This window comes from Sycon ciliatum, chromosome 5, assembly GCF_964019385.1.
Source record: "Sycon ciliatum chromosome 5, ocSycCili1.1, whole genome shotgun sequence".
In the NCBI taxonomy this organism is placed as follows: Eukaryota; Metazoa; Porifera; class Calcarea; order Leucosolenida; family Sycettidae; genus Sycon; species Sycon ciliatum.
Window position 1 is genome coordinate 5816927 of NC_088647.1, and position 21493 is coordinate 5838419.

Sequence of the window (21493 nt, forward strand, 5' to 3'; positions counted from 1 at the left end):
GTAGGCGAGACGAGGCAGCTTTTCTGAGTACTCCGCCGTGTAAGTGTGTCACATGGCACCAACTCGAGCCCTTTTATCTGGTCTGCAGATCTGGCTCGAGAACCCTTACCTGCCTCGCGCGCCAGAACATTCTATCGCGCTCCCAGGCCCGAACGCTAGCTACCCTCCACTCCCGATCTCCAGCCACCTCGACTCGGCTCGAGGCTCGATGACCAGGTGCAGATGACCTCGCGCTGACAGTGCTAGTGTCGTGGTGACAGTCCGCTGACCTACATACTAGTACTTAGTAGGCCTACTTATTACTTATACAGTACTAATAGTAGACCAATGGCAACGATCACCATTGCCCATTGGCATTGCGCACTACCACGCATAACTAGTAGACTCTACTACAGTTCAATTCAGAACCGAAGCAGCGAGTAGAGCGACACGTCACTTGTGAAGCCTGAAGAGTGAAGGTGCGAGGATCGCGAGTGACTACTCACGTGCGATCGCGATGAATCATACTCGCACTCTACTCTACTACTACTAGTAGTGCCGTGCATGCCAGTCTACCAGTGCATGCAAGTCAGTGAGTAGCTAGATCTAGCCTAGCTAGGCAGTTGCATAAAATCAAAGCCCTAGTCGACCCACTGTTCAGTTCGATACATCAGCCAGTTGCGCAGCGTACACCGGAGCTAAGTACAACGAAGAGGAAACTTGGGCATTTCATAGAATTCCGGTTTAGAAGTTCCACAGCGGAACACGTTTAGATCACACGCGGCTAGTGCTGGAAGAGTTGTACGGGCTGTAGTGTTTGGTAGAAGTATTGAGTCGTCCGTGGATTCGCTGAGTGCATCGGAGCTTGGTGTAAAACTGGGATTACGACTGTGAAAAGAGCGGAAATCGATATCGCACAATACATCTGTCACTACTCTGCACGACTTTCCTGGGTAAGTCACTGAGTCGCACTTCATGCAGAAACGATTCGCTTTTAGAAATGACGGCCGTTGATTTCGTGATAATAATTGTTTGTCGTCTATTTCACTGCATGTAGTTCAGGTCATTGTGAGTAAACTAAGGTTAGGAAACGCTGCACTGTTGAAGGGAATCAGGGAACCAACACTCAAGACCTGGTAGAAGATTCCGGCAGAACATTGCCCGGAGAGCATGCAATCTGGCATTTTCGATATTAATATCAGCAGATCCGGTACAATAGTGCTGGGTCGTGCTTGTATTGCAACTTACTGTGTGATTTGGATGCGGGGACGGTGACGTGGCATGTATTGTATTTCAAATTTTTGCTTTTGGTGTTCGTATCGCTGCCGCCGTTAGTGCGGACAGCGAAAATCGGCTTTGCTCGTATGGTAGAGTTGGCGTGGTTCATTCAAAGAAGCCCTCTCTCAGTCTCTGCTGAGTAGACGTAGATCTACACTGGATCTCGGATAAACGTCAAGTCGCGTCGTGCGGAGTAGCGTGTTGCCTACATACAGTAGACCTACAACAGTACGAGGCTAGATGCAGGTGACGACCATGTACATGTACATGTAGATCTAGAGGCCCAGGATCAGTGCAACTAATACTTGTACTAAAGTGCTTTGTGTTGCATGTTTCAGCATCAGCTGTGACGCCGTTTGTGCGGCTGTCCTGGCAGAACGAGCTGCGCTCCGCGAGTACTAGTAGTACTACTATACAAGTACTGGTGGTAGTCTTTCTTACTCATTGCCGCTACATGCTACATTCATTCATTCATTCAAAGAAGCGCGCTGTGCTGGAGTAAAAAATTAATGTAGAGTTTACGCTCGATCTCACGTTGGTTGGCCGGATTTTTACTTTGCACCTTCAAACGGGATCACAACTATGTTACTTGTCACAAGTCAATAAAATAATGGCGAAACGTGAAGCGGAGTAGTGCGTTGCGCGCCTGCATGAGGCCTATTGTAGTATTGAGTAATTAATTAGCCCCAGGAGTGGAGTACAATGTACTGCCGGTCTGTGTTGCATTCACACAGGCTTGCACTTTCAGCATTAGCTGTTGTACGCCGTTTGTGGTGTAGACGATGATCATCTACATGTATGATCTAGCCCTGCGCGAAGGAAACGGTGTAGGCGTCTACAAAAACTAGTTACTTCCAAGCCCGGATGGGATGATGACAATGATCGGAAAGCTGTAATAAAGACAAGTACATACTACTAGTAATAGTTAGTTGTACGCCTGTGTGGCTGTGTGGCTGAACAAAGCCAGGATGACATAGATTAGGTATACGCGACGGTTTGCACTTGCTGCGCACGCACTAGCTACATGAGTAGAGCATGCAGAGTATCATGGATCAGCGCGAGGACAGCTACATGTAGCTGCCTTTTTGCCCTTTATTAGTAATAGTAGCCCTGACTGACAGTGAGTGGTGTCCAGGTGACATGACAGGCCTTGCGCGGAGCTCAAGAGGACGTGTTGCGTCGACGTCGATATGTGCGGCGATACTAGTAACTGTTAGTACAATGTAGTACATTATTAATTGTAGCACTCTGCGTCTTTGTTGTGGAATCGTTTGATTATCTTCGAGCTTCGTGACCCCGGGAAAATGTTATAATTATTATTACGTTCGTGCACGCTCTCTGTCGGCGCGAGGTCCCGATAAGACGATACACTTGTGTCACCAGGATTTGAATTCGCCTCTTGTTTGGGCCACCGTTTGCATTCTGAAGATTTAAAAGTACACGTAGTGTAGATCTGTGGACTGTCGAGTAGAGCCAGGCATTAGTTAGTCAAGTCTCCGGCGCTAGATAGTAGATGAAGGTCTAGGCTAGCGCGAGCTGTCTGGACCTGACTGGCGCTTGGTACTAGAAGATTTGCGTGGTGTGTTCCGGTATGGAAGTACGACGTACTAGTAGTAGTAAGGGCACAGACAAGATGCAACAGACAGTCAGTGCATTATCATGTACCGGAGTGAAATGTCCGCTTTCTGCCCTCCGACGAAGAATGGGCATTGAAGCTGCGTTTTATAGGGTTATAGGGGTGAAAATGATTACGACCAGCACTGGCTAGTTACTGAGACTTAGTATGACTGTACATGTATACCATGCCATGGTCCATAGATTCGTTGCCGTTGGAACTGACTCTGTGCTAGGCAGGGAGCCGACATGGAGTTGGCACTACGAAATCGACCCCAGGCATGGCATGGGCATAGATAACCCAACAACTGGCTGACATTGACAAGAGATTGACCCTGTCATGGCACTGGGTACAGTCAGTACTACAAAGTACAATGTCATGTACATGTACTAGTACTAGTAGTAGTAGTAGTTCTCAGCTGACATGAGGGGGAGCTCAGGGCTGTATTATGCAGGGCAGCATTAGTGCTACCTCCAATCACTACATCACTGCATAAGCAGAGACACAATGACTGAATCAAGAACAAATGCTCTCACTAAGTGTAAGAACAAGGAACACAGACAATGTTACCTGTGACCTATAATGCCACTCAACTTAGTCCCTGGTGATACTAACACTAGTAACAGCGCAGTGAGTGGACTATAGCCTAGGGTGAACACTCCCTGTGATGTCATAGGCAGAGAAAGAGAGAGTGTACCAGACCAGAACAGTACAAATTGCAAGACAGTTCCATTAAAACCAACAAAGTCGTGGAAAACAGAGGCTGAGACAGGAGCAGGACCCGAGGGAGAGAAAGCCTTGGAAGCGCAACGCTACTAGTCGCCAGAAAGGGAGAGAGAAATAGAGCCGCGATTATCACCACCACGAAAGAAAATAAGAAGGTACGCGTTGCATGCAAAATACTACAAGCAGTACATGTACTTGAAATTTCTTCAGGGCAGGGGAGTGCTCCTGTTAGGTCTGGGTGATGCAACTGGTAATTAAATATACTTGGTGCGCAGTTTGTCAGCAGCATTGGCTTGCTTCAAGTTTCACCACAACATCGGGTGACCAGGATCGGACACAGGAGGCTACACGTGACGGCCTCTGCAAGGAAAACGAAGGCATGCAACAACAGTAGGTCGCAGTCACCAGCCACAACGGCACAGGTCCTTTCACTGCGTGGCTGTGATGGTTTGCTGGCACGGCGTCACAGCAGCGATGACTTCAGATCACAGTGCTAACAGTTAGCTGGGAGTGGCACAGGAAGAGAATCCAGCAACACCTGACTGCAAGTTGACCCAGTCATACTATAGCGCCTGCACAAATGGGAATTCCCCTTCGAATGACTGTCGAATACGCACTGATCACTGATCGTGCGACCAATGTTGGTGGTTGGTGGAGAGTGTGCATACCAAGACTAGTCTGTATTGACTTGCGTGTGTGGGGTGTGTGTGTGTGTGTGTGTGTGTGTGTGTGTGTTGTGAGAGGGGGGGGGGGGGCATGGTGGTGCTGAGTTGTTCTGGCATTGCGCTGTGAGCGGTCGTCAGCGTCTTCTGGTGAAGAGCAGCTGTTTCTTGTTCTTTCCAAAAGTGGAGTATATCATAATATGATTCCAGTGCTGACTCAAAAGGAGCAATAGGTCTGCCTAAATTATGTAACCACACCTATCAAGGAGATCCTCCTTTTTGAAACTAGTCGTCTTTAACCGGCAGCGTTTGGTTCCAATTCAATGTGATTCGAGCCTGCGTAGTGTGGCGTTCGGTAAACCTGCAGCAGAGCCCGCAGCCAAGCACTCCTACCACGGGGCGCGCCGTTGATGCTTGTGGGTCTAATACAGACATAGTGTGTGGTGTCAGCAGCACGTCTGCTGACCAGACGTGCAGCCACGCGTATGCCGCACACGTGCAGAAGCAACCTCTCAGTGCCTGCTGGCCCGCATTGCGCAAACCAGCGTGACGAGGCAAACCCAGTGGCATGGCACATAATGTAGAGAAGCCATGGTCACCTACATAGAGACTTTCTGTAGATGTAATCCTATCATTACACTTAACAGTGCTGATAGGATATGCTAATTTCGATTACTAGCACACACTGTTTGGTATAAAAAAGGGAGCCACATGACAACTTCTCTGGGCAGAAAATTTATTTGACACAATCATCAGACAACTGATTTTTTTTAAACCTGGGACTGATCATTTGTATTTCAGCGCCTGTGGCAGGCTTGACGCTGAATAGTTGGTGGATATTTTAATCATGTGCGCTTGGTTTTCACTTTCCATATGTGCCTTAGTCAATACGGCGCCGGCGGCGTGTCTACGATGATGCCATCAGAATCGGACGCTATCAGCCCCATGGCGGCTGTACCCATGTCACCTGCAGACGGGCCACTCTATGTAATGAACTCTAACCCTCCCATGCAGGCCATGATCATGCACACTCCCACGCTGGCCATGAGCATGAGCGCTCCCACGCCGGCCATGAGCATGGGCGCTCCCACTCCCACGCCGGCCATGAGCATGGGCGCTCTCACTCCCACGCAGGTCTTGAGCATGAGCTCCACGCAGGTCATGAGCGCTCCCACGTCGGCCATGAGCATGAGCGCTCCCACGTCGGCCATGAGCATGAGCGCTCCCACGCCGGCCATGAGCATGGGCGCTCCCACTCCCACGCAGGCCATGACCATGAGCCCTCTTGCTCCAACGCAGGCCATGAGCATGAGGACTCACACTCCCACTAACGACGGTTACGTAGTGCTGGTTCCGGTTCCGATCACCCATCCAGCAGCCACCCTGCCCACCCATCCAGCAGCCACCCTGCCCATTCACGGAGGCGGTGTCAGGGCAGGAACAGAAAGCCGGCCATTGGTAGGTGCGGCGCCCAGTCCTCAGTATGCCACCTCGGCCCATGGCCAGCCAATGGCAATGACACAACAGCAGCAGCAACTGTTTACTGTGCCTGGATTCGGTATACCGCAGCTAACCCGAGCAGCACCACAGCAGATGCCGCTACCGGACCCACACGCCGTCTACGTGCATCGTCCTGGGATGAACTACTTCGTCGCCCCTCCACGTCAGCAGCCGCCATTCTCAGTGGCATCCAGTTCAGTGAGAGAGGGACGGAGGACTACCATGCCAGCACGTATCAGCCACAGCCAGCAGCCGTTCAGAGCTGACACTCCAGCGTCATCGTCCAGCCATGAGTATGCGTATGCCAACCCTGCTGGGCAACAGCACGAGAATGACGATGACGACGACGACGACATCCAAGTCGGTAATGTGACTGTAACGGACGAAGACGAAATCGATGTGACTGGAGATATTGACGATGCCGGTCTGATCGGTACCCATGGACCATCAGTTGCTCAGCAGGCTCCCATCAACGACACACCTGCGGACTCGGAGAACGGATCGGAGATAGAGGATTATGTCGACGATGGCATCAGCCATGAAGACGCTATTGCGCGCCAAAACCTGCTTGCGGCCGAATGTTGCATCCATACAGACCAGCACGGACGCAACGTGTACGTCTGCCCAGAGGCAAACCATAGCCATGTGTACAGGTATCGTCGTCATCTTGAGCAGCACTTTTTGACGCATTTGACGAACGAAAAGAAAGCACTGTGCCACATCTGTGGCAAGATCTTCACGCGCACGGACCACTTGTCACGACATGCGATACGGCACAACTGTCCGGTGTTGCCATGCCAACTGTGTGATAAAACATTCCCGGACGCGTCCAAGCTCTTCAAGCACTGGAAATCAATGCACCCCCACCAGAAGTACACAGCTCCGCTGGCTACCGAGGATGACGCGAGCAGCGATGGCGAGGATGACGTGAGCAGCGATGGCGAGGATGACGTGAGCAGCGATGGCGAGGATGACGTGAGCAGCGATGGCGAGCAGTTGCCCGTCTCCACAACCGAAGATCAGCAAGGCGATAGTGAGCAGTTGCCCGTCTCCACACCCGAAGATCAGCAAGGAGACACGAGTGCCCCTGTGGTGCGAAAGAGGAAACGAAGCTCCCAGGGCGGACCTGGGCCCAGACGCAGGTCACCGAAAGACCCCGTATATCAGGAGACCAGTTTCGGCATGGCTCGACTTGCCTGCCTCGTCGAGCCGCCCATACCAGTGGGTGGCAGGAGATCCCACGTATGCAAAGTCTGCCATATGGCATTCGGGCGAAATTCACACCTGGACCGGCATGCGCTAACCCACACCGGCGAGACGCCGTACCATTGCATCGTCTGCAATGGAGCCTTCAATAGGCAGGATTATTTGCAGACCCATATGATAAAGCAGCACAATAAGACGCCTATGCAGTGTGAGCATTGCTCCATGACCTTCCCTCAGATATCACTTCTGGTGAGCCACCTTAGAGTGCAGCACAGGGCGAAAGCTGGCTTTCTCAAGGCCCAGCCCACTGAGGACGCCGAGGCCCAGCCTGTTGAGGACGCCGAGGCCCAGCCTGTTGAACACGCCGAGACCCAGCCGGTTGAGGACGCAGAGGCCCAGCCGGTTGAGGATGCCGAGGCCCAGCCTGTTGAGGACGCCGAGGCCCAGCCTGTTGAGGACACCGAGGACTCTGAGGTACAATAGTAGTGCTGACAGGCATCCGTCCTAACTCCATGTAAATACCGTCCTAACTCCATGTAAATACCGTCCTAACCTCAGCTATATGCCGTCCAGATCCCATGTATACTGTCGTAACCCCATCCATATACGGTCTTAACTTATACCCCCTATATTCTCGTGCTAATTTTGCAGCGTACTCTTTCTTCCTCCATCTCTGTGCTATTACACGTCCATCCAGTCATCCAGTCATGTACAGTCGGTCCATCCAGTCATCCAGTCATGTACAGTCGGGCTCAACAGTTGACTATTAGTATTCCAGAACAAGTGAAGTTCACATGCATTTTATTATTTATTTTTACAGTCTTGCTTGACTTCATAATATATGGCGTGTTGAGTAAGCTGTATTATCCAGTCTTGAGTGGACGGCATTCCAAATGGTTCTATGCCTATTGCGGCTGGCATAAGTTTACAGTCTTATTCTTTTGTTGTATTGTCTGACAGACAGGCGTGTCTTTTGCTTTATCGTGACATGCAATGTTCACATGCATTATTTTTTTTTTTACAGTCTTGCTTGACTTCATAATATATGGCGTGTTGAGTAAGCTGTATTATCCAGTCTTGAGTGGACGGCATTCCAAATGGTTCTATGCCTATTGCGACTGGCATAAGTTTACAGTCTTATTCTTTTGTTGTATTGTCTGACAGACAGGCGTGTCTTTTGCTTTATCGTGACATGCAATGTTCACATGCATTATTTTATTTTTTAGTCTTGCTTGACTTCATAATATATGGCGTGTTGAGTAAGCTGTATTATCCAGTCTTGAGTGGACGGAATTCCAAATGGTTCTATGCCTATTGCGGCTGGCATAAGTTTACAGTCTTATTCTTTTGTTGTATTGTCTGGCAGACAGGCGTGTCTTTTTGCTTTATCGTGACCTGCAATGTTCTAATGCTAATTCTGCAGTATTCTTAGATCCCACTGTACAAGTAGATGTACTGTACCGTAGTGGTCAGGTTTTATTGGTTGTGCTGCGCGTAACAATATTTCGCATTGATTCCAATAAAGCCCCAAAGGCCCAAAAAAAACAGCAGTACGGTTGTGTGGATCTATGTGTGTGTGTGTGTGTGTGTATGTGTGGCGGCATGTGATACAAGAATAACACACAGCTTGCCGCAGGGTAGAAGGAGAAGTCTTGCCTTGGACGTGAATTCTGGGCAATGTGTACATGGTCACCTCGGGAGAGTAAGTAGCAATTAGCAAGGCTGAAATATTGATTCAGAATATAGATCAAAAGAAAGGACGAAATGTTACGAGTTATGACTACCTGTCCACCATGACTAACTGTCCACCAGGACTAACTGTCCACCAACGTAACTAGATCATATTCAGTCAGTCCTGTTGTCCTTTCTTTTTACCCATGATAACTTTGGCTCAACATCAGTACATGTATAATACCGTCAAGTACCAGGGACATGAGCTCTACACAAAACCTGCTAAGTGTGACCTTAGGCTTAGTACACTGCCACTGGGTTCTCACACTGTACAAACTTCGCTGTACTACACCATACTGCTTACTTTCCCTGGCTGTAAAATCAAGGTGGGGCATTAGGGGGGGGGGGGGGGGGGGGGCTCTCTTGGTACATGGGGGTACACATGATGTGAGTTTTCGCCGTTGGTGACTCGGCGTACCCCATAGAAAGGGTATCAGGAGTTGCGCACTCTTGGGAGGTTACAAACTTACAATCATACTCTTGCTGATACAATAGCGCACCACCATACTGTAGCGGGCATGGAAGTCCAGTCGATTGACCGGGGCCGGCGCCCGCTGCGTGCAGTGCACATGGTGATCTGGTGATCCGATGCGACCAGCGCGCCGCAGCGCATAAATGCATGACGATGTACATGTGTGTACCGCTTTATCCACGGCTGCATGGTCAGCGCCCTGGGGCCGCTAGGCGTGCGACCGGATTTCCATGTCCACGACAGTACTTTTTCGATTTTTGTGCTTTTTCAGTTCTCACAGCGAAAATGCTGCCAGAAATCGATTGTTCCGGCCGTATGTTCCATTTTGTGAGAAAAGTCAATAGTGGAACATGGAAAATGGGTTAACAGTTGCTGTTTCTTTCCCCCCAGTGATGAGTGCTCCACTGATGAATGTCACTCGAAGACATTCGTTTCTATGGAAATAACACTTGAACACGATACAACTTGTGTAGTGTGTCATGAATACGAGGATGATCGTAGATGGCCATAGATGATCGTAGATGGCCATAGATGATCGTAGATGGCCATAGATGATCGTAGATGGCCATAGATGATCGTAGATGGCCATAGATGATCGTAGTAATACGTGAAACTCAGAGTTGTGACACAGCTTCCAATCCCCTCTCCTGTGTATTACTTATTTCAATTCTATACTGTAAAGCGGGGAATTTTCCGTTCGGTAGTGTAATACTGTCCATGCTGTCAACCAATTAACATACACTGGTGCTGGTGCTGCTGGTGGTGGTGGTGGTGGTGGTGCTGGTGGCTGGTGGTGGTGGCGGTGCTGGTGGTGGTGGCGGTGCTGGTGGTGCTGGTGTGGGGGTGATGGTGGTGCTGCTGATTGTGCTGGTGGTGGTGCTGGTGCTGGTGGCGGTGGTGGTGGTGGTGGTGGTGGTGGTGGTGGTGGTGGTGGTGGTGGTGGTGGTGCTGGTGGTGGTGCTGGTGGTGGTGCTGGTGGTGATGCTGGTGGTGGTGCTGGTGATGGTAGTGGCCGTGATGGTGGCGCAACAGCATGTTTGCAGATCGCAAATTCCCACAATTGCCGCGCAAGCCTGAATCACACAAAACTTCAGAAGTGTGACCCGAGAGCCACCAAAATAGCACTGATCCCATGCATAAGTGAGTTGAAAAGTCATAAAATTAATGATGACACGTGGTTATACACTGTATGATACTTATATCCATTCAAGTGCATTCATATCTGTGCCCACGCTTGTCATAACACGAATAAATTAACAAATGGCACCACATGGCTTCATCCATTCCAATGGATCGATCTATTGGTGACAACGCTGGTCATGATAATAATTATAATGAACCCGCAGTCCACGTGCATGGACCAGTACAGTACCCACCAAACGGCAGGCAAACCATCGACATTTTAGGAATGACAACAGGCCAGCTGATGCCGCAAGGCAAGCAAAGCTGGCCTGGGGTGGAATGTGCCAGAACCAAAACTATCATCTAGTAACGACTCGGCAGCTACCATGGCTACAGACCAATCTCAGTTTGCAGCAGGGACCGGATGATCCAAGCAAGAACGGATGATCCAAGCAAGAACGGCGAGCCAGCACCTAATTCTCATGCAGCACACCGCGGCGGATCATCACAGGGCTCTGCCACTGCAGTTTGCCGCCAGCGTCCTGCTGCCACATGCTAACTGATCAGATCAGCAACAAGGAGAACAAAGGGGGTGACACGCACTGCCACTACAACTGCAAGCAGTGGGCGTTTGCGGGCCAAGCCCAGAACCAGTGCCAGTGGTACCACTATGTTCTATGACCGCTACGTCTTATTTGCTGCTGGTTAGTACTGGTTACTACTGGTTAGTACTGGTTACTATTGACAAACTTAGGCTAGCCTGTGTCGCCAAGGTATTCTGCTGCATGTAGACAAGACTATGAGTTGAATACGGAACGGATCAGCTGATTCATGACGGAACTAAAACATTGAAATAAACTGAACCACAGTCAGTGCAAGCTTGGCATACACACACACACACACACACACACACACACACACACACACACACACACACACACACACACACACACACACACACACACACACACACACCTGTCCTGTTGACCCACTGCCGTAAAGGTTACGTGGTCCCATTGCGGGAGGAGGGAGAGGAGCAAACACGCCGGTGCCGGGTCAGGTCCCTGGACTGCCGAAATCTCCGACACACAAACACACACACACACACACACACACACACCACGGGTATGGGCATGGCACTGACCACATCAGACGTCAGTACCGACACCCCATCCGGACACTATATGTCGAGCGGACATGCTGCAACGACACAAGCGTAAATCAAGCAAGCACTAACAGAGCGCAGGAAGTAACAGCTGGTTTTCAGACACTAGAACAGACTGGAGCAACCACCAGACACAATGTGTCATTGCAGACTTTGCAGTACTGCTCAGCTTTGGACACGAAACGTCAGCACTCTCGTACCAATACTGAAGTACATAATACAACACACACACACACACACACACACACACACACACACACACACACACACACACACACACACACACACACACACCTGTCCTGTTGACCCACTGCCGTAAAGGTTACGTGGTCCCATTGCGGGAGGAGGGAGAGGAGCAAACACGCCGGTGCCGGGTCAGGTCCCTGGACTGCCGAAATCTCCGACACACAAACACACACACACACACACACACACACACCACGGGTATGGGCATGGCACTGACCACATCAGACGTCAGTACCGACACCCCATCCGGACACTATATGTCGAGCGGACATGCTGCAACGACACAAGCGTAAATCAAGCAAGCACTAACAGAGCGCAGGAAGTAACAGCTGGTTTTCAGACACTAGAACAGACTGGAGCAACCACCAGACACAATGTGTCATTGCAGACTTTGCAGTACTGCTCAGCTTTGGACACGAAACGTCAGCACTCTCGTACCAATACTGAAGTACATAATACAACACACACACACACACACACACACACACACACACACACACACACACACACACACACACACACACACACACACACACTTGCTACTATCTGTACAAGCACCACACGGCTGGCAACCACGCGGGGCCAGTGCACAAGACCAAACGGAGATACACAGCTTTTCACGTGCTTGTGCACGCCACTGAGGTCATGGCCAGCCGAGCACGCCCATTCCTTCCTTGCCTAGCCCACAGCCCAGAGATGATCCACCTTACTCGGTCAGGTGAACTACAATACTGTCTAAGGGTACTTGAACATGGCATTACAGTAAACTCACAAACACCAACCTATTCACGACTTAAAATAAGGAAAGCGACCACCATATCACGCGGCGCCTCTTTAGGTACAACACTATCGCCACCACCGACGCCAATGTTTGGAACACGTTGCGCTTCTATGGCAGCAGCAATGCAGTTTGGTGGTGGATGTCCAGAATGAATCAAGTGTGCTGCTGACCACACAGCCTGACGGAGCAGAACAGGAAGAAATGCCACTGTGTGCTCGCTGGCACGGGCATCACCAAATACGCAAAGTCGCCATCAGTCGTCCCGTCATTCATAGGGCTGAATTGTGGCACGACACGAGTGGGAAATGGAGTTAACTACTACTGAACTGTACATGTACGCACGTGGCCGCCTTTTCTGCAATCCACTTTGTCAATGCACTCGCCATGCTTATTGCAACACACACACACACACACACACACACACACACACACACACGCACACACGCACACACGATTTTAATAGAACTCTAGGACTATTAATACGACTCTAGGACTATTAATACGACTCTAGGATTAACACAACTCTACAATCAGTCACTGTATAACTGGTCAACACCATAACTGCACTTGACACTTCATGTACATGTAGATTGTTTGAATACACAATGAAATGCATTGCTAAATGGAGACCATTCCTGGGGTTGTCATTCTCTCCAAGTCTTACTAGTACTTACTGGCTGTGGCAGGTGTGTGGCTAAACCAAGACAACGCAAACACTTACTGGTTGTGGCAGGTGTGTGGCTAAACCAAGACAACGCAAACACTTACTGGTTGTGGCAGGTGTGTGGCTAAACCAAGACAACGCAATCAGCAGCAGCATCAGTTCACCAGGACTCCTTTCCCGAAAAGAAAAGAAAAAACAGCATCAGCCGGTCTCTTCTGCCTTCTAGGAGCTACGCTGGAGCCGGTCTTCACAAAAATCGCCCCAACAGCTTCAAATTAGTCAGTCGCGAATCCAGGAAAAAAAAGGTGGGTGCTAAGGTTGAAGCGGCTCGAAAAACCCGGCGGGCAATTTTCATTGATGTGCTGTGCATACCGGTATGACTACCTAATGCAGAAATAGTCCATGTGACTCGGCAGCCCAGTGATAACACTGGATGATCACCACACTGAATGGGTAGTTGTTCAAATTCGACATTGCATATGCAAGTAGTCACTGGTTCACATGGCATAGTCACTGCGTACGGACATGGCGATACGATTGAAAAATGGAGGCCGGGCATGCCTGTTCGTGTGTGTGTGTGTGTGTGTGTGTGTGTGTGTGTGTGTGTGTGTGTGTGTGTGTGTGTGTGTGCGTGTGCGTGTGTGTGTGCGTGTGTGTACGTTCACAGAAGTGATCAGCGAGCACCCCGTTAAACATAGAAAACTGATCTGTGTACACCATCAGTGTGCTCCTTCCTCTGAATAGCCAGTACCAGTGTACCATTCACTAAACAAGATGGCACTGACTGTTAACTACAAGTTGCTATTCTATTTATTCCTAGCTGCACACTACTACCCTGTATGACAGCAACACAGAATGCACCCCACGCAATACACTGGAGTACCTGCAAAGTGGTAGCCTATCCTGCATTGACGTCTACTCTACCTGCATGCCGCTGGTGACGATCATCATGTCGGCCTCTCCAGCAGCACCGGCCTGCAGCTGTGCCTCCAACCACTGCCACTGCTCGGCACCCAGTACATCGGCCGTTGCACGGTCCAGTTGAGAGCGAACATCCAGCAGAATCAGCTGCACAAACAACACAACAGGAACACAATAGGTTTAGCAAAAAAGAAAGAAGAAGAAGAAAACACTGTCCAACTAGCATCCTGTATCTTTGCTAGCTATCCTGTATCTTTGCTAGCTATCCTGTATCTATGCTAGCTATCCTGCCCAAGGTGATGAAAAGCAGAATCAACCAGCAGCTGTTTAGTTCCTTGGAACACTCTAGCACTCCACCCGACAGCCAGTTTGGATTCTGCCGTGGCCGAGGCATCGCAGATTTACTCCCTGCTCTCCGGAATGAACAGGTACACGCCATGGCTAGCAGTGGATGTGTGCCTGTTGTCAGCGTAGACATTGCAGGTGAGGTCGATCGGGTCCCTCACAAAAGACTCCACTCCTTCACCAGGCCCCGAGTGTCTGTGTTTCTGGCACACAGCATTCCTGATTCCAGGACAACAGTGTACCGTATTTCCCCGTTTGTAAGTCGCACTCGATTGTAAGTCACACTCCTATTTCCAGGTCTATGTCATATCATTTCCGTATATTCACTTCAGTAGAAATCATGCTGGTTTGTAAGTCGCAACCCCTTTGTTGGCCCCGAAGTTAATTGCAAAAAGGTGCGACTTACATTCGGGGAAATACGGTACATTTGTACCTCAGCAATCACACTCTTCAGGATGCTAATGGTAGTAGGTCGTCGACTACACAACGCGGTTATCACAGTTTGACAACTAGGCTACCTGGGAGTGCCCGGTGGCGCATCAAGTTTGAACCAGCCAAGCGCCAATTTCTCCGCCTCTGCCATAGCTGCACTGCACCAGCACTTCCACCGTTCACGTTCAGTGGAATTCCAACCCAAGGTACTGAGATCCTGAAGCTGCTGGGAGACATGTTCACACCAAGGTTCCACTAACTTAAAGGGGAAGTGCATCGATTTTTCAAGTAGGGCTCAGATGAAAGACAATTAGATATTGGTTCCGATGGTGTATCTCTCGCTTGCGTACGGCAAGGGAAACTTGCCATATCGCCGATTTCCTGATCCCGTTTCCATGGCGACTACAGGTGATGACGCACATTCTGCTTAGCTCCGTGAGAGAGAAGGTCGATCACTGAAGAATTGTGTCATTTTCAGTTGTCTTCTTGTATTCACGAAGTGAAAGAAGTACTGTGTTCAAGGCTGTTAGTGCCGTGAACTGTTTATTAGTAGTCCTCTCCGTTCTGTACTGGGACGTGACACCGACAGGGGAAAGCTGGAGTGCGGAGACGTTAGCTGGCAAGCGAAAATCGTGACGAACCAAGTGCTGAAATCTTGGTTGGGACAAATCAAACGTTCAGCATTTACCTCAACCAAGGACCATGCCGTTTGCTCTTTCCACTTCCTGAAGATGGATGCGCAGCCTGCTGGAGACTCTCCTATCTCTCGTAACATCTTCTGAAGCCAGGTGAGACGACGAGTAGCGGAGATTAGCGAACGAAATAATGTCGTATGTTTTGAAATTTTTGCTGAACATTTCTCAGGAGAGATGGCGAATACCAAGCATCTTCTCCAAGTCTAGAGAAACCATTTCGTAGGTTACATTCCGCCTAGGGAAATGCAGGAGATGGCCTGGCTGGGGAGGACACACTTGGAGGAGAACGAAGTAAGTGATCTTGTTTATGTTGTTCTTTGGTATTGCAATCTTATGTTTGACGAACATACGGCATGGTGCATAGTTGGTCGTTGAGTGCCTGCATGTGCATGTATAAGTGTGTGCTGATAAACACTTCCTATGCAAGAATCTGACACTCATGCTCTCTTTCTTTCTTGCAGTATGTGTGCACGTGTGTGTGTGTGTGTGTGTGTGTGTGTGTGTGTGTGTGTGTGTGTGTGTGTGTGTGTGAGAGAGAGAGAGAGAGAGAGAGAGAGAGAGAGAGAGAGAGAGAGAGAGAGAGTGTGTGTGTGTGTGCAGGATCAGCGTGGAGCATGCCAGTGTGATCGCTGTGGCCGTTGCTTTCTTAGCTGTGGCGTTCTTGCTCGTCACAAGTGTGTGGCTCAGCCCCCAACGACAGTGGAGCCGTGTTGTGGTGAATACTGTGTGTCCTGCGACCGCTGCTTCCGTTCGGTCCAGGGCAGGAATAGACACCGCTGCTGAAGCTCTTCCCGGCCGTACGTCAGTCTCGTGGCAGATGACCCAAACTCTCATTTTGTGTGTGTGTGTGTGTGTGTGTGTGTGTGTGTGTGTGTGTGTGTGTGTGTGGTGTATGTATATGTATGTGTGTTGCTCCATACGTAGACAAACTCTTGTTTTTGTGTCCCGGGCGCCATGGGGCGGCGTTCTCCCATTCTCTCTCCACTGCCCCTCCGGGCCACGTGGCAGTGACTCGACAGGGCAGGGCAAGTGTGCGTATGGTGCATTTCGTGTGCTGGCATGTCTGTATAAATATGTTGGACAGGAATTTGTTCACCCACAACGTTCACGGAAAACCATGCTAGGTGTTGCTGGAACGCATGGAGTCTGCGAGCACTTACAATAACTTATGTCATGTCACGACAAAGAACGGTGCAGTGTTTGACCCTCATGTAAACATGATGGTGATGGTACCTCACGTAAGCTACCCATGAAGCTAGAAAGAACATCAGGTCAACAGAATTGTACCAGAGGAAAGCATCTATTGCCCGAACTTCTTCATTTGAAATGAACAATACCCTTCTCCATAGAGACAACATGCAGATGAAGTGTATGGACAAATAATATAATAATAAATAGGCCATTCACTGAGGGCATGGAATGATCTCTACGTGTAGATTGGATAGACACATGCACGTCTGCAAGGAAAGCATTTGTTCATGGGTTAGTTCATGGGCTGATTGAGTTCACATGGACTAAGTTCATACATGCCATCTCTCCTGAGATATGTTCAGCAAAAAATTCAAAACATACGACATTATTTCGTTCGCTAATCTCCGCTACTCGTCGTCTCACCTGGCTTCAGAAGATGTTACGAGAGATAGGAGAGTCTCCAGCAGGCAGTGCATCCATCTTCAGGAAGTGGAAAGAGCAAACGGCATGGTCCTTGGTTGAGGTAAATGCTGAACGTTTGATTTGTCCCAACCAAGATTTCAGCACTTGGTTCGTCACGATTTTCGCTTGCCAGCTAACGTCTCCGCACTCCAGCTTTCCCCTGTCGGTGTCATGTCCCAGTACACAACGGAGAGGACTACTAATAAACAGTTCACGGCACTAACAGCCTTGAACACAGTACTTCTTTCACTTCGTGAATACAAGAAGACAACTGAAAATGACACAATTCTTCAGTGATCGACCTTCTCTCTCACGGAGCTAAGCAGAATGTGCGTCATCACCTGTAGTCGCCATGGAAACGGGATCAGGAAATCGGCGATATGGCAAGTTTCCCTTGCCGTACGCAAGCGAGAGATATACCATCGGAACCGATATCCAATTGTCTTTCATCTGAGCCCTACTTGAAAAATCGATGCACTTCCCCTTTAAGCAATCATATCCACTGAGCTTCTGACTGTCCACCTTTCCGTCAGAGCCAGCCAGCACTTGGGATTTCTGCACAGAGCGTCCCCGAGTATTAGACCACTGTGGTCGCTTACCGTACTCGCGCGATTAGTGCCCCCGGGGCACTATATTTTCAATGTTCATCAGAGGTGGGGCGCTATTCAAGAGAGGGCACTATTTTTTTCAATGCTAGTGCATTTACGTCATCCTACATACAAACAAAGAAGGCCAAGAAAACAGCGCCTAAAGTTTTCTGTAAACTATCACGACTCACCAGGAAGGGCAACAATCCTGAAACCACCAGTTCAATGACAGGGCCAACAACATTACCCAAAAAAACACCAAACTTGTACATGCGCTTCGTTACAAGCGGGGGGGGGGGGGGGGGGGGGGGGGGGGAGGGGGGGGGCACTATTCAAGAGAGGACTTTAATTTCACTGGCTCTTGGAGACTGGGGCACTATTCAAGAGAGGACTCTAATCGCGCCAGTACGGTATCAGTTTAAAAGGATTGCTAATCTTTTTGAAATGGACTGCAGGGGCTACGTAAGGCTCACCTTGATCGTCTTGCCATGACTAGAGTGAATGAGATAAGACGTGTAGAGTCCGTTACGCTGGCGACGAACACTGTCTGCCGGCTCTTTCAGGAAGTCCAGGAAGATCTGCTGAACCAAAGGTGCATCTTTGTAGTCCTAGCATGGACAACAGAAAATAACAGCACCAGTGTAGACAGGTGTGAATAGAAGGCTTAGGGTGCGTTCTTAAATCCTCTCGGAAAAGTTGGAGACTCTCCGAAAAGTTCGAGAGCTGTTCTTATATCCTCTCCGACTTTTGGGAGGCTCTCCAAAGCATGCGAACAATGGCTAAAAGTCACGTGTTGATCATGAGTGTATGCATTTCCCTTTGCGCATACGCAGTGCATACTACTTCAAACCATTCATAACTCAAGATCGCGGCCCCTTTGGCGCTTCATACTGTTTGACACGTGCAACATATCTCTGAATTCTTCAAGACCCGTTCTTGAATTATACCAGTTTCTTCGACTTCTCTTTTCTTCTTCTCCGAGAAGCTAGAGAATATAAGAACGCACCCTTAGTTCCTAGGTCGGGCGGAAATCACTGATACACTCCACCCTGCACTGAAGTGCGAGACCACATAGACACATAGACACATAGAGACATAGAGACAATCGGCGTGCACAAGAGAAGCAAGGAAATACAGTACAAAGAACTTGTGTGTGTGTGTGGGGGGGGGGGGGGGGGGGAGAGGGGCAGCCTTGTAGCCTAGGCCGTTCTTTTTTTATGTACAGGTGGAATCCTGATAATTCGAATATGGCTTAATTCGAACATACCGCTTAATTAGAAGTTTTTTCCAGGACCGATTTCTATCAATACGATTCCCACATAAAGGTTTCTGATAATTCGAACCTAAAACTGGACATGTCCGGTTAATTAGAAGTCCCACGGATTCCACTTACTAGTACATAGAAAATGTGTGGGATTTGTGCTACCGTACTTCCGCACATATAAGCGCATGACATTGTGCTTATGTCCGGACATAAGCGCACCCCCCCTCCCCGCCACCCCCCAATTATAAGCACATTGTGAAGACTATTGGTGAAACACCCGGGAGCTGAATATACTGCCAAGCACTGTGATACAAGGCCGTCACAGCCCACTTTTTCGGCCGTTTTTTTTTGTTTTTGTTTTTTTGGAGCACATTGCAGCTAAGCGCGAAGATCGCAGCTCAGCCCAAAGATGGGAAATAATGAAGAATCCTTGTCCCCGATCGTGGTTTATTGCAGAATCAAAAAAGTCTTTCATTGCACTAGTTACACTGACATGGCACCAAATGCCTGAAAATGCTTGCAATTGCCTTCAGTTTTTGAAAAAAATTCCCGGGGGAGGATAATGAAGAATTCTTGTCCCCGATCGTAGCGTCTTCTTGGCGTGTTGCAGAATCAAAAAGTCTTTCATTGTAGCTACACTGAAATGGCACCAAATGCCCGGAAATGCTTGCAATTGGCTTCAATTTTTGAAATTTTTCCCGGGGAGGGCCCCCGGACCCCCTTCCATGGCCGCCCCACCTCCAAAGTCAGTGCGACGGGCCTGTGATAAAACCGTTGTTTAGGACACAGACATACCTTTGTTGCACATATAAGCGCATGGGCTTCTACCTGAACATGTTCACACTGCAAAATATCTTTTTGTAGCAAATGTTCACTTATAAGCCCATGCGCTTATATGTGGGGAAGTACGGTAATAATTCGAAGTTAGCAAAGTGTAATTCGAAGTTCACTGTACACTGTACTGGTCAGTTCAGTTTGTATGAGCAGGCTGTGCCGGTCAGTTCAGTGTCTGTTGAATCTGTGTCTTAGGTCAATAGCCCAACTCTGCGTGACCATGAGAGCATTTTGACATACATATTGTGTTGTGGGTTCATGTTTGGATAATAAGAAGTTTTTTCCTGGCATTTTAAGGTTCGAATTATCAGGATTCCACCTGTACTACAGTTTATGTACAGTTGAGTCACCGTGTCACTGTGTATATGGGTACGCTGTGCTTGGTGAAATCCTGGCCCGTTCCTTTTTCAGCGACCGACAGTACTGAATGTCCATATGAAAATGAGCAGAGTGGCATACCGTCGGCTCAAATACATGTACACTGGGCGCCACCCAGTGAGATTTGTACAGAAAAAATGGTCCCGGTGTGCCAGGGCTGGGTGCTCTGTTCATATTGCATAGAACCTGTGTGTACACACCAGCGAGGTATTTGACGACTCCCTGATACACACTGCCCTGGAGTTGTCATCAAAATGGCACCTTGCTGGCAGGGAAATACACGCTCAAAAGGTGGGTTTCACTCGGCGCAGACCAAGATCTTTCCTCCTTCTTTTTTTTAAATAAATGTTGTCTCAGAGCGATGCTGGCCATCGATGACCGTACTGTAACATCTCCCGCCTAGTGTAGCAGGACGTACACGGTTGACTCTCGCACGTGTAGATCAGAGCCAGAGTGTTCTCGCGTCAAATTTCACGTACTATCAGAGCACAAGCTCATCAGGACTTTCCTGGTGGTGTGAGGGCTTCTTCCATTCCGCCCAAGCCGACACAGCTCCCTTGGTGTTACCATGCCTTTGTGTTATAATTCCTGTCCACGTTCATCTTTGAGAGGAGGGAGACGCCAGGTAAACCAACCAGTAGATACCGTATTTCTCCGGTTATAAGTCGACCATTTATGCTCTAAGACCATGATTGAGAAACAGAGGGTACCAGGTTCAAGTCCTGCTGGGAAGCGGAAGGATTTTTATTTTTTTAATCATTTTTTTCAGCTATGCTGCAACCCACAGTTAATTAGGAACTTGTGGCCTGGCACGAGGGAAACATAGATGCAGTGAATGGGATTTTCGGTCTTTGCCCACTTTGCTGGTGGGCTGATCTACTCATCTCCCACCGCTTTAGGAGCTGCATCTGTGCCTTAGATCTTTGCAGGGCAGTGGTGTTCCTACGGATGCTGAAAACTCAGTCTGACTGAGTCTCAAGCAAACCGTGACATTTTTTTAAACCCGAATTAAATAAGGGGTAGTCGATTTAGAAACGGGGTTCAACCACTATTGATCGTATCCATATTGAAGGGGCAAATCGAGGCCCCAAGCACCGCACTGGGGGTCGACTTGTAACCGGTAAAACTATGGTGATAGGGGATTCACACTCACGGGGAAACCTGAGGTCACGGGACAAGGTAAAAGTTCAGACGTTCGGTCAACCGAGCTCACACCCGCGGTCAGTTTTCCTTTGGC

The 21493-nt window shown here is 49.1% G+C and overlaps 2 protein-coding genes across 6 annotated transcripts in view; one reads left to right on the forward strand and one right to left on the reverse strand.

The window, feature by feature from the left end:
* Positions 1-8511, forward strand: part of LOC135817324 (zinc finger and BTB domain-containing protein 17-like) — a 38569-nt gene extending 30058 nt beyond the window's left edge. For 4 of the 5 annotated variants that reach the window (XM_065330492.1, XM_065330488.1, XM_065330490.1 and 1 more), the window contains exon 2: positions 5145-8511. In XM_065330492.1, the coding sequence (XP_065186564.1) occupies positions 5173-7449 (2277 nt within the window). In that variant the 5' untranslated portion in view covers positions 5145-5172 and the 3' untranslated portion in view covers positions 7450-8511. Of the gene's footprint in view, positions 1-581; positions 933-5144 lie in introns of those variants that run through there. The other variant, XM_065330491.1, reaches the window with a different exon arrangement.
* LOC135817326 (uncharacterized) overlaps positions 1-21493 on the reverse strand; it is a 110603-nt gene that overhangs the window by 66759 nt on the left and 22351 nt on the right. Inside the window, exons 5-6 of the mRNA XM_065330494.1 lie at positions 18254-18388; positions 14072-14215 (exon numbers count right to left, since the gene is read on the reverse strand). Coding sequence (XP_065186566.1) covers positions 14072-14215; positions 18254-18388 — 279 coding nt within the window. The remainder of the gene's footprint in view (positions 1-14071; positions 14216-18253; positions 18389-21493) is intronic.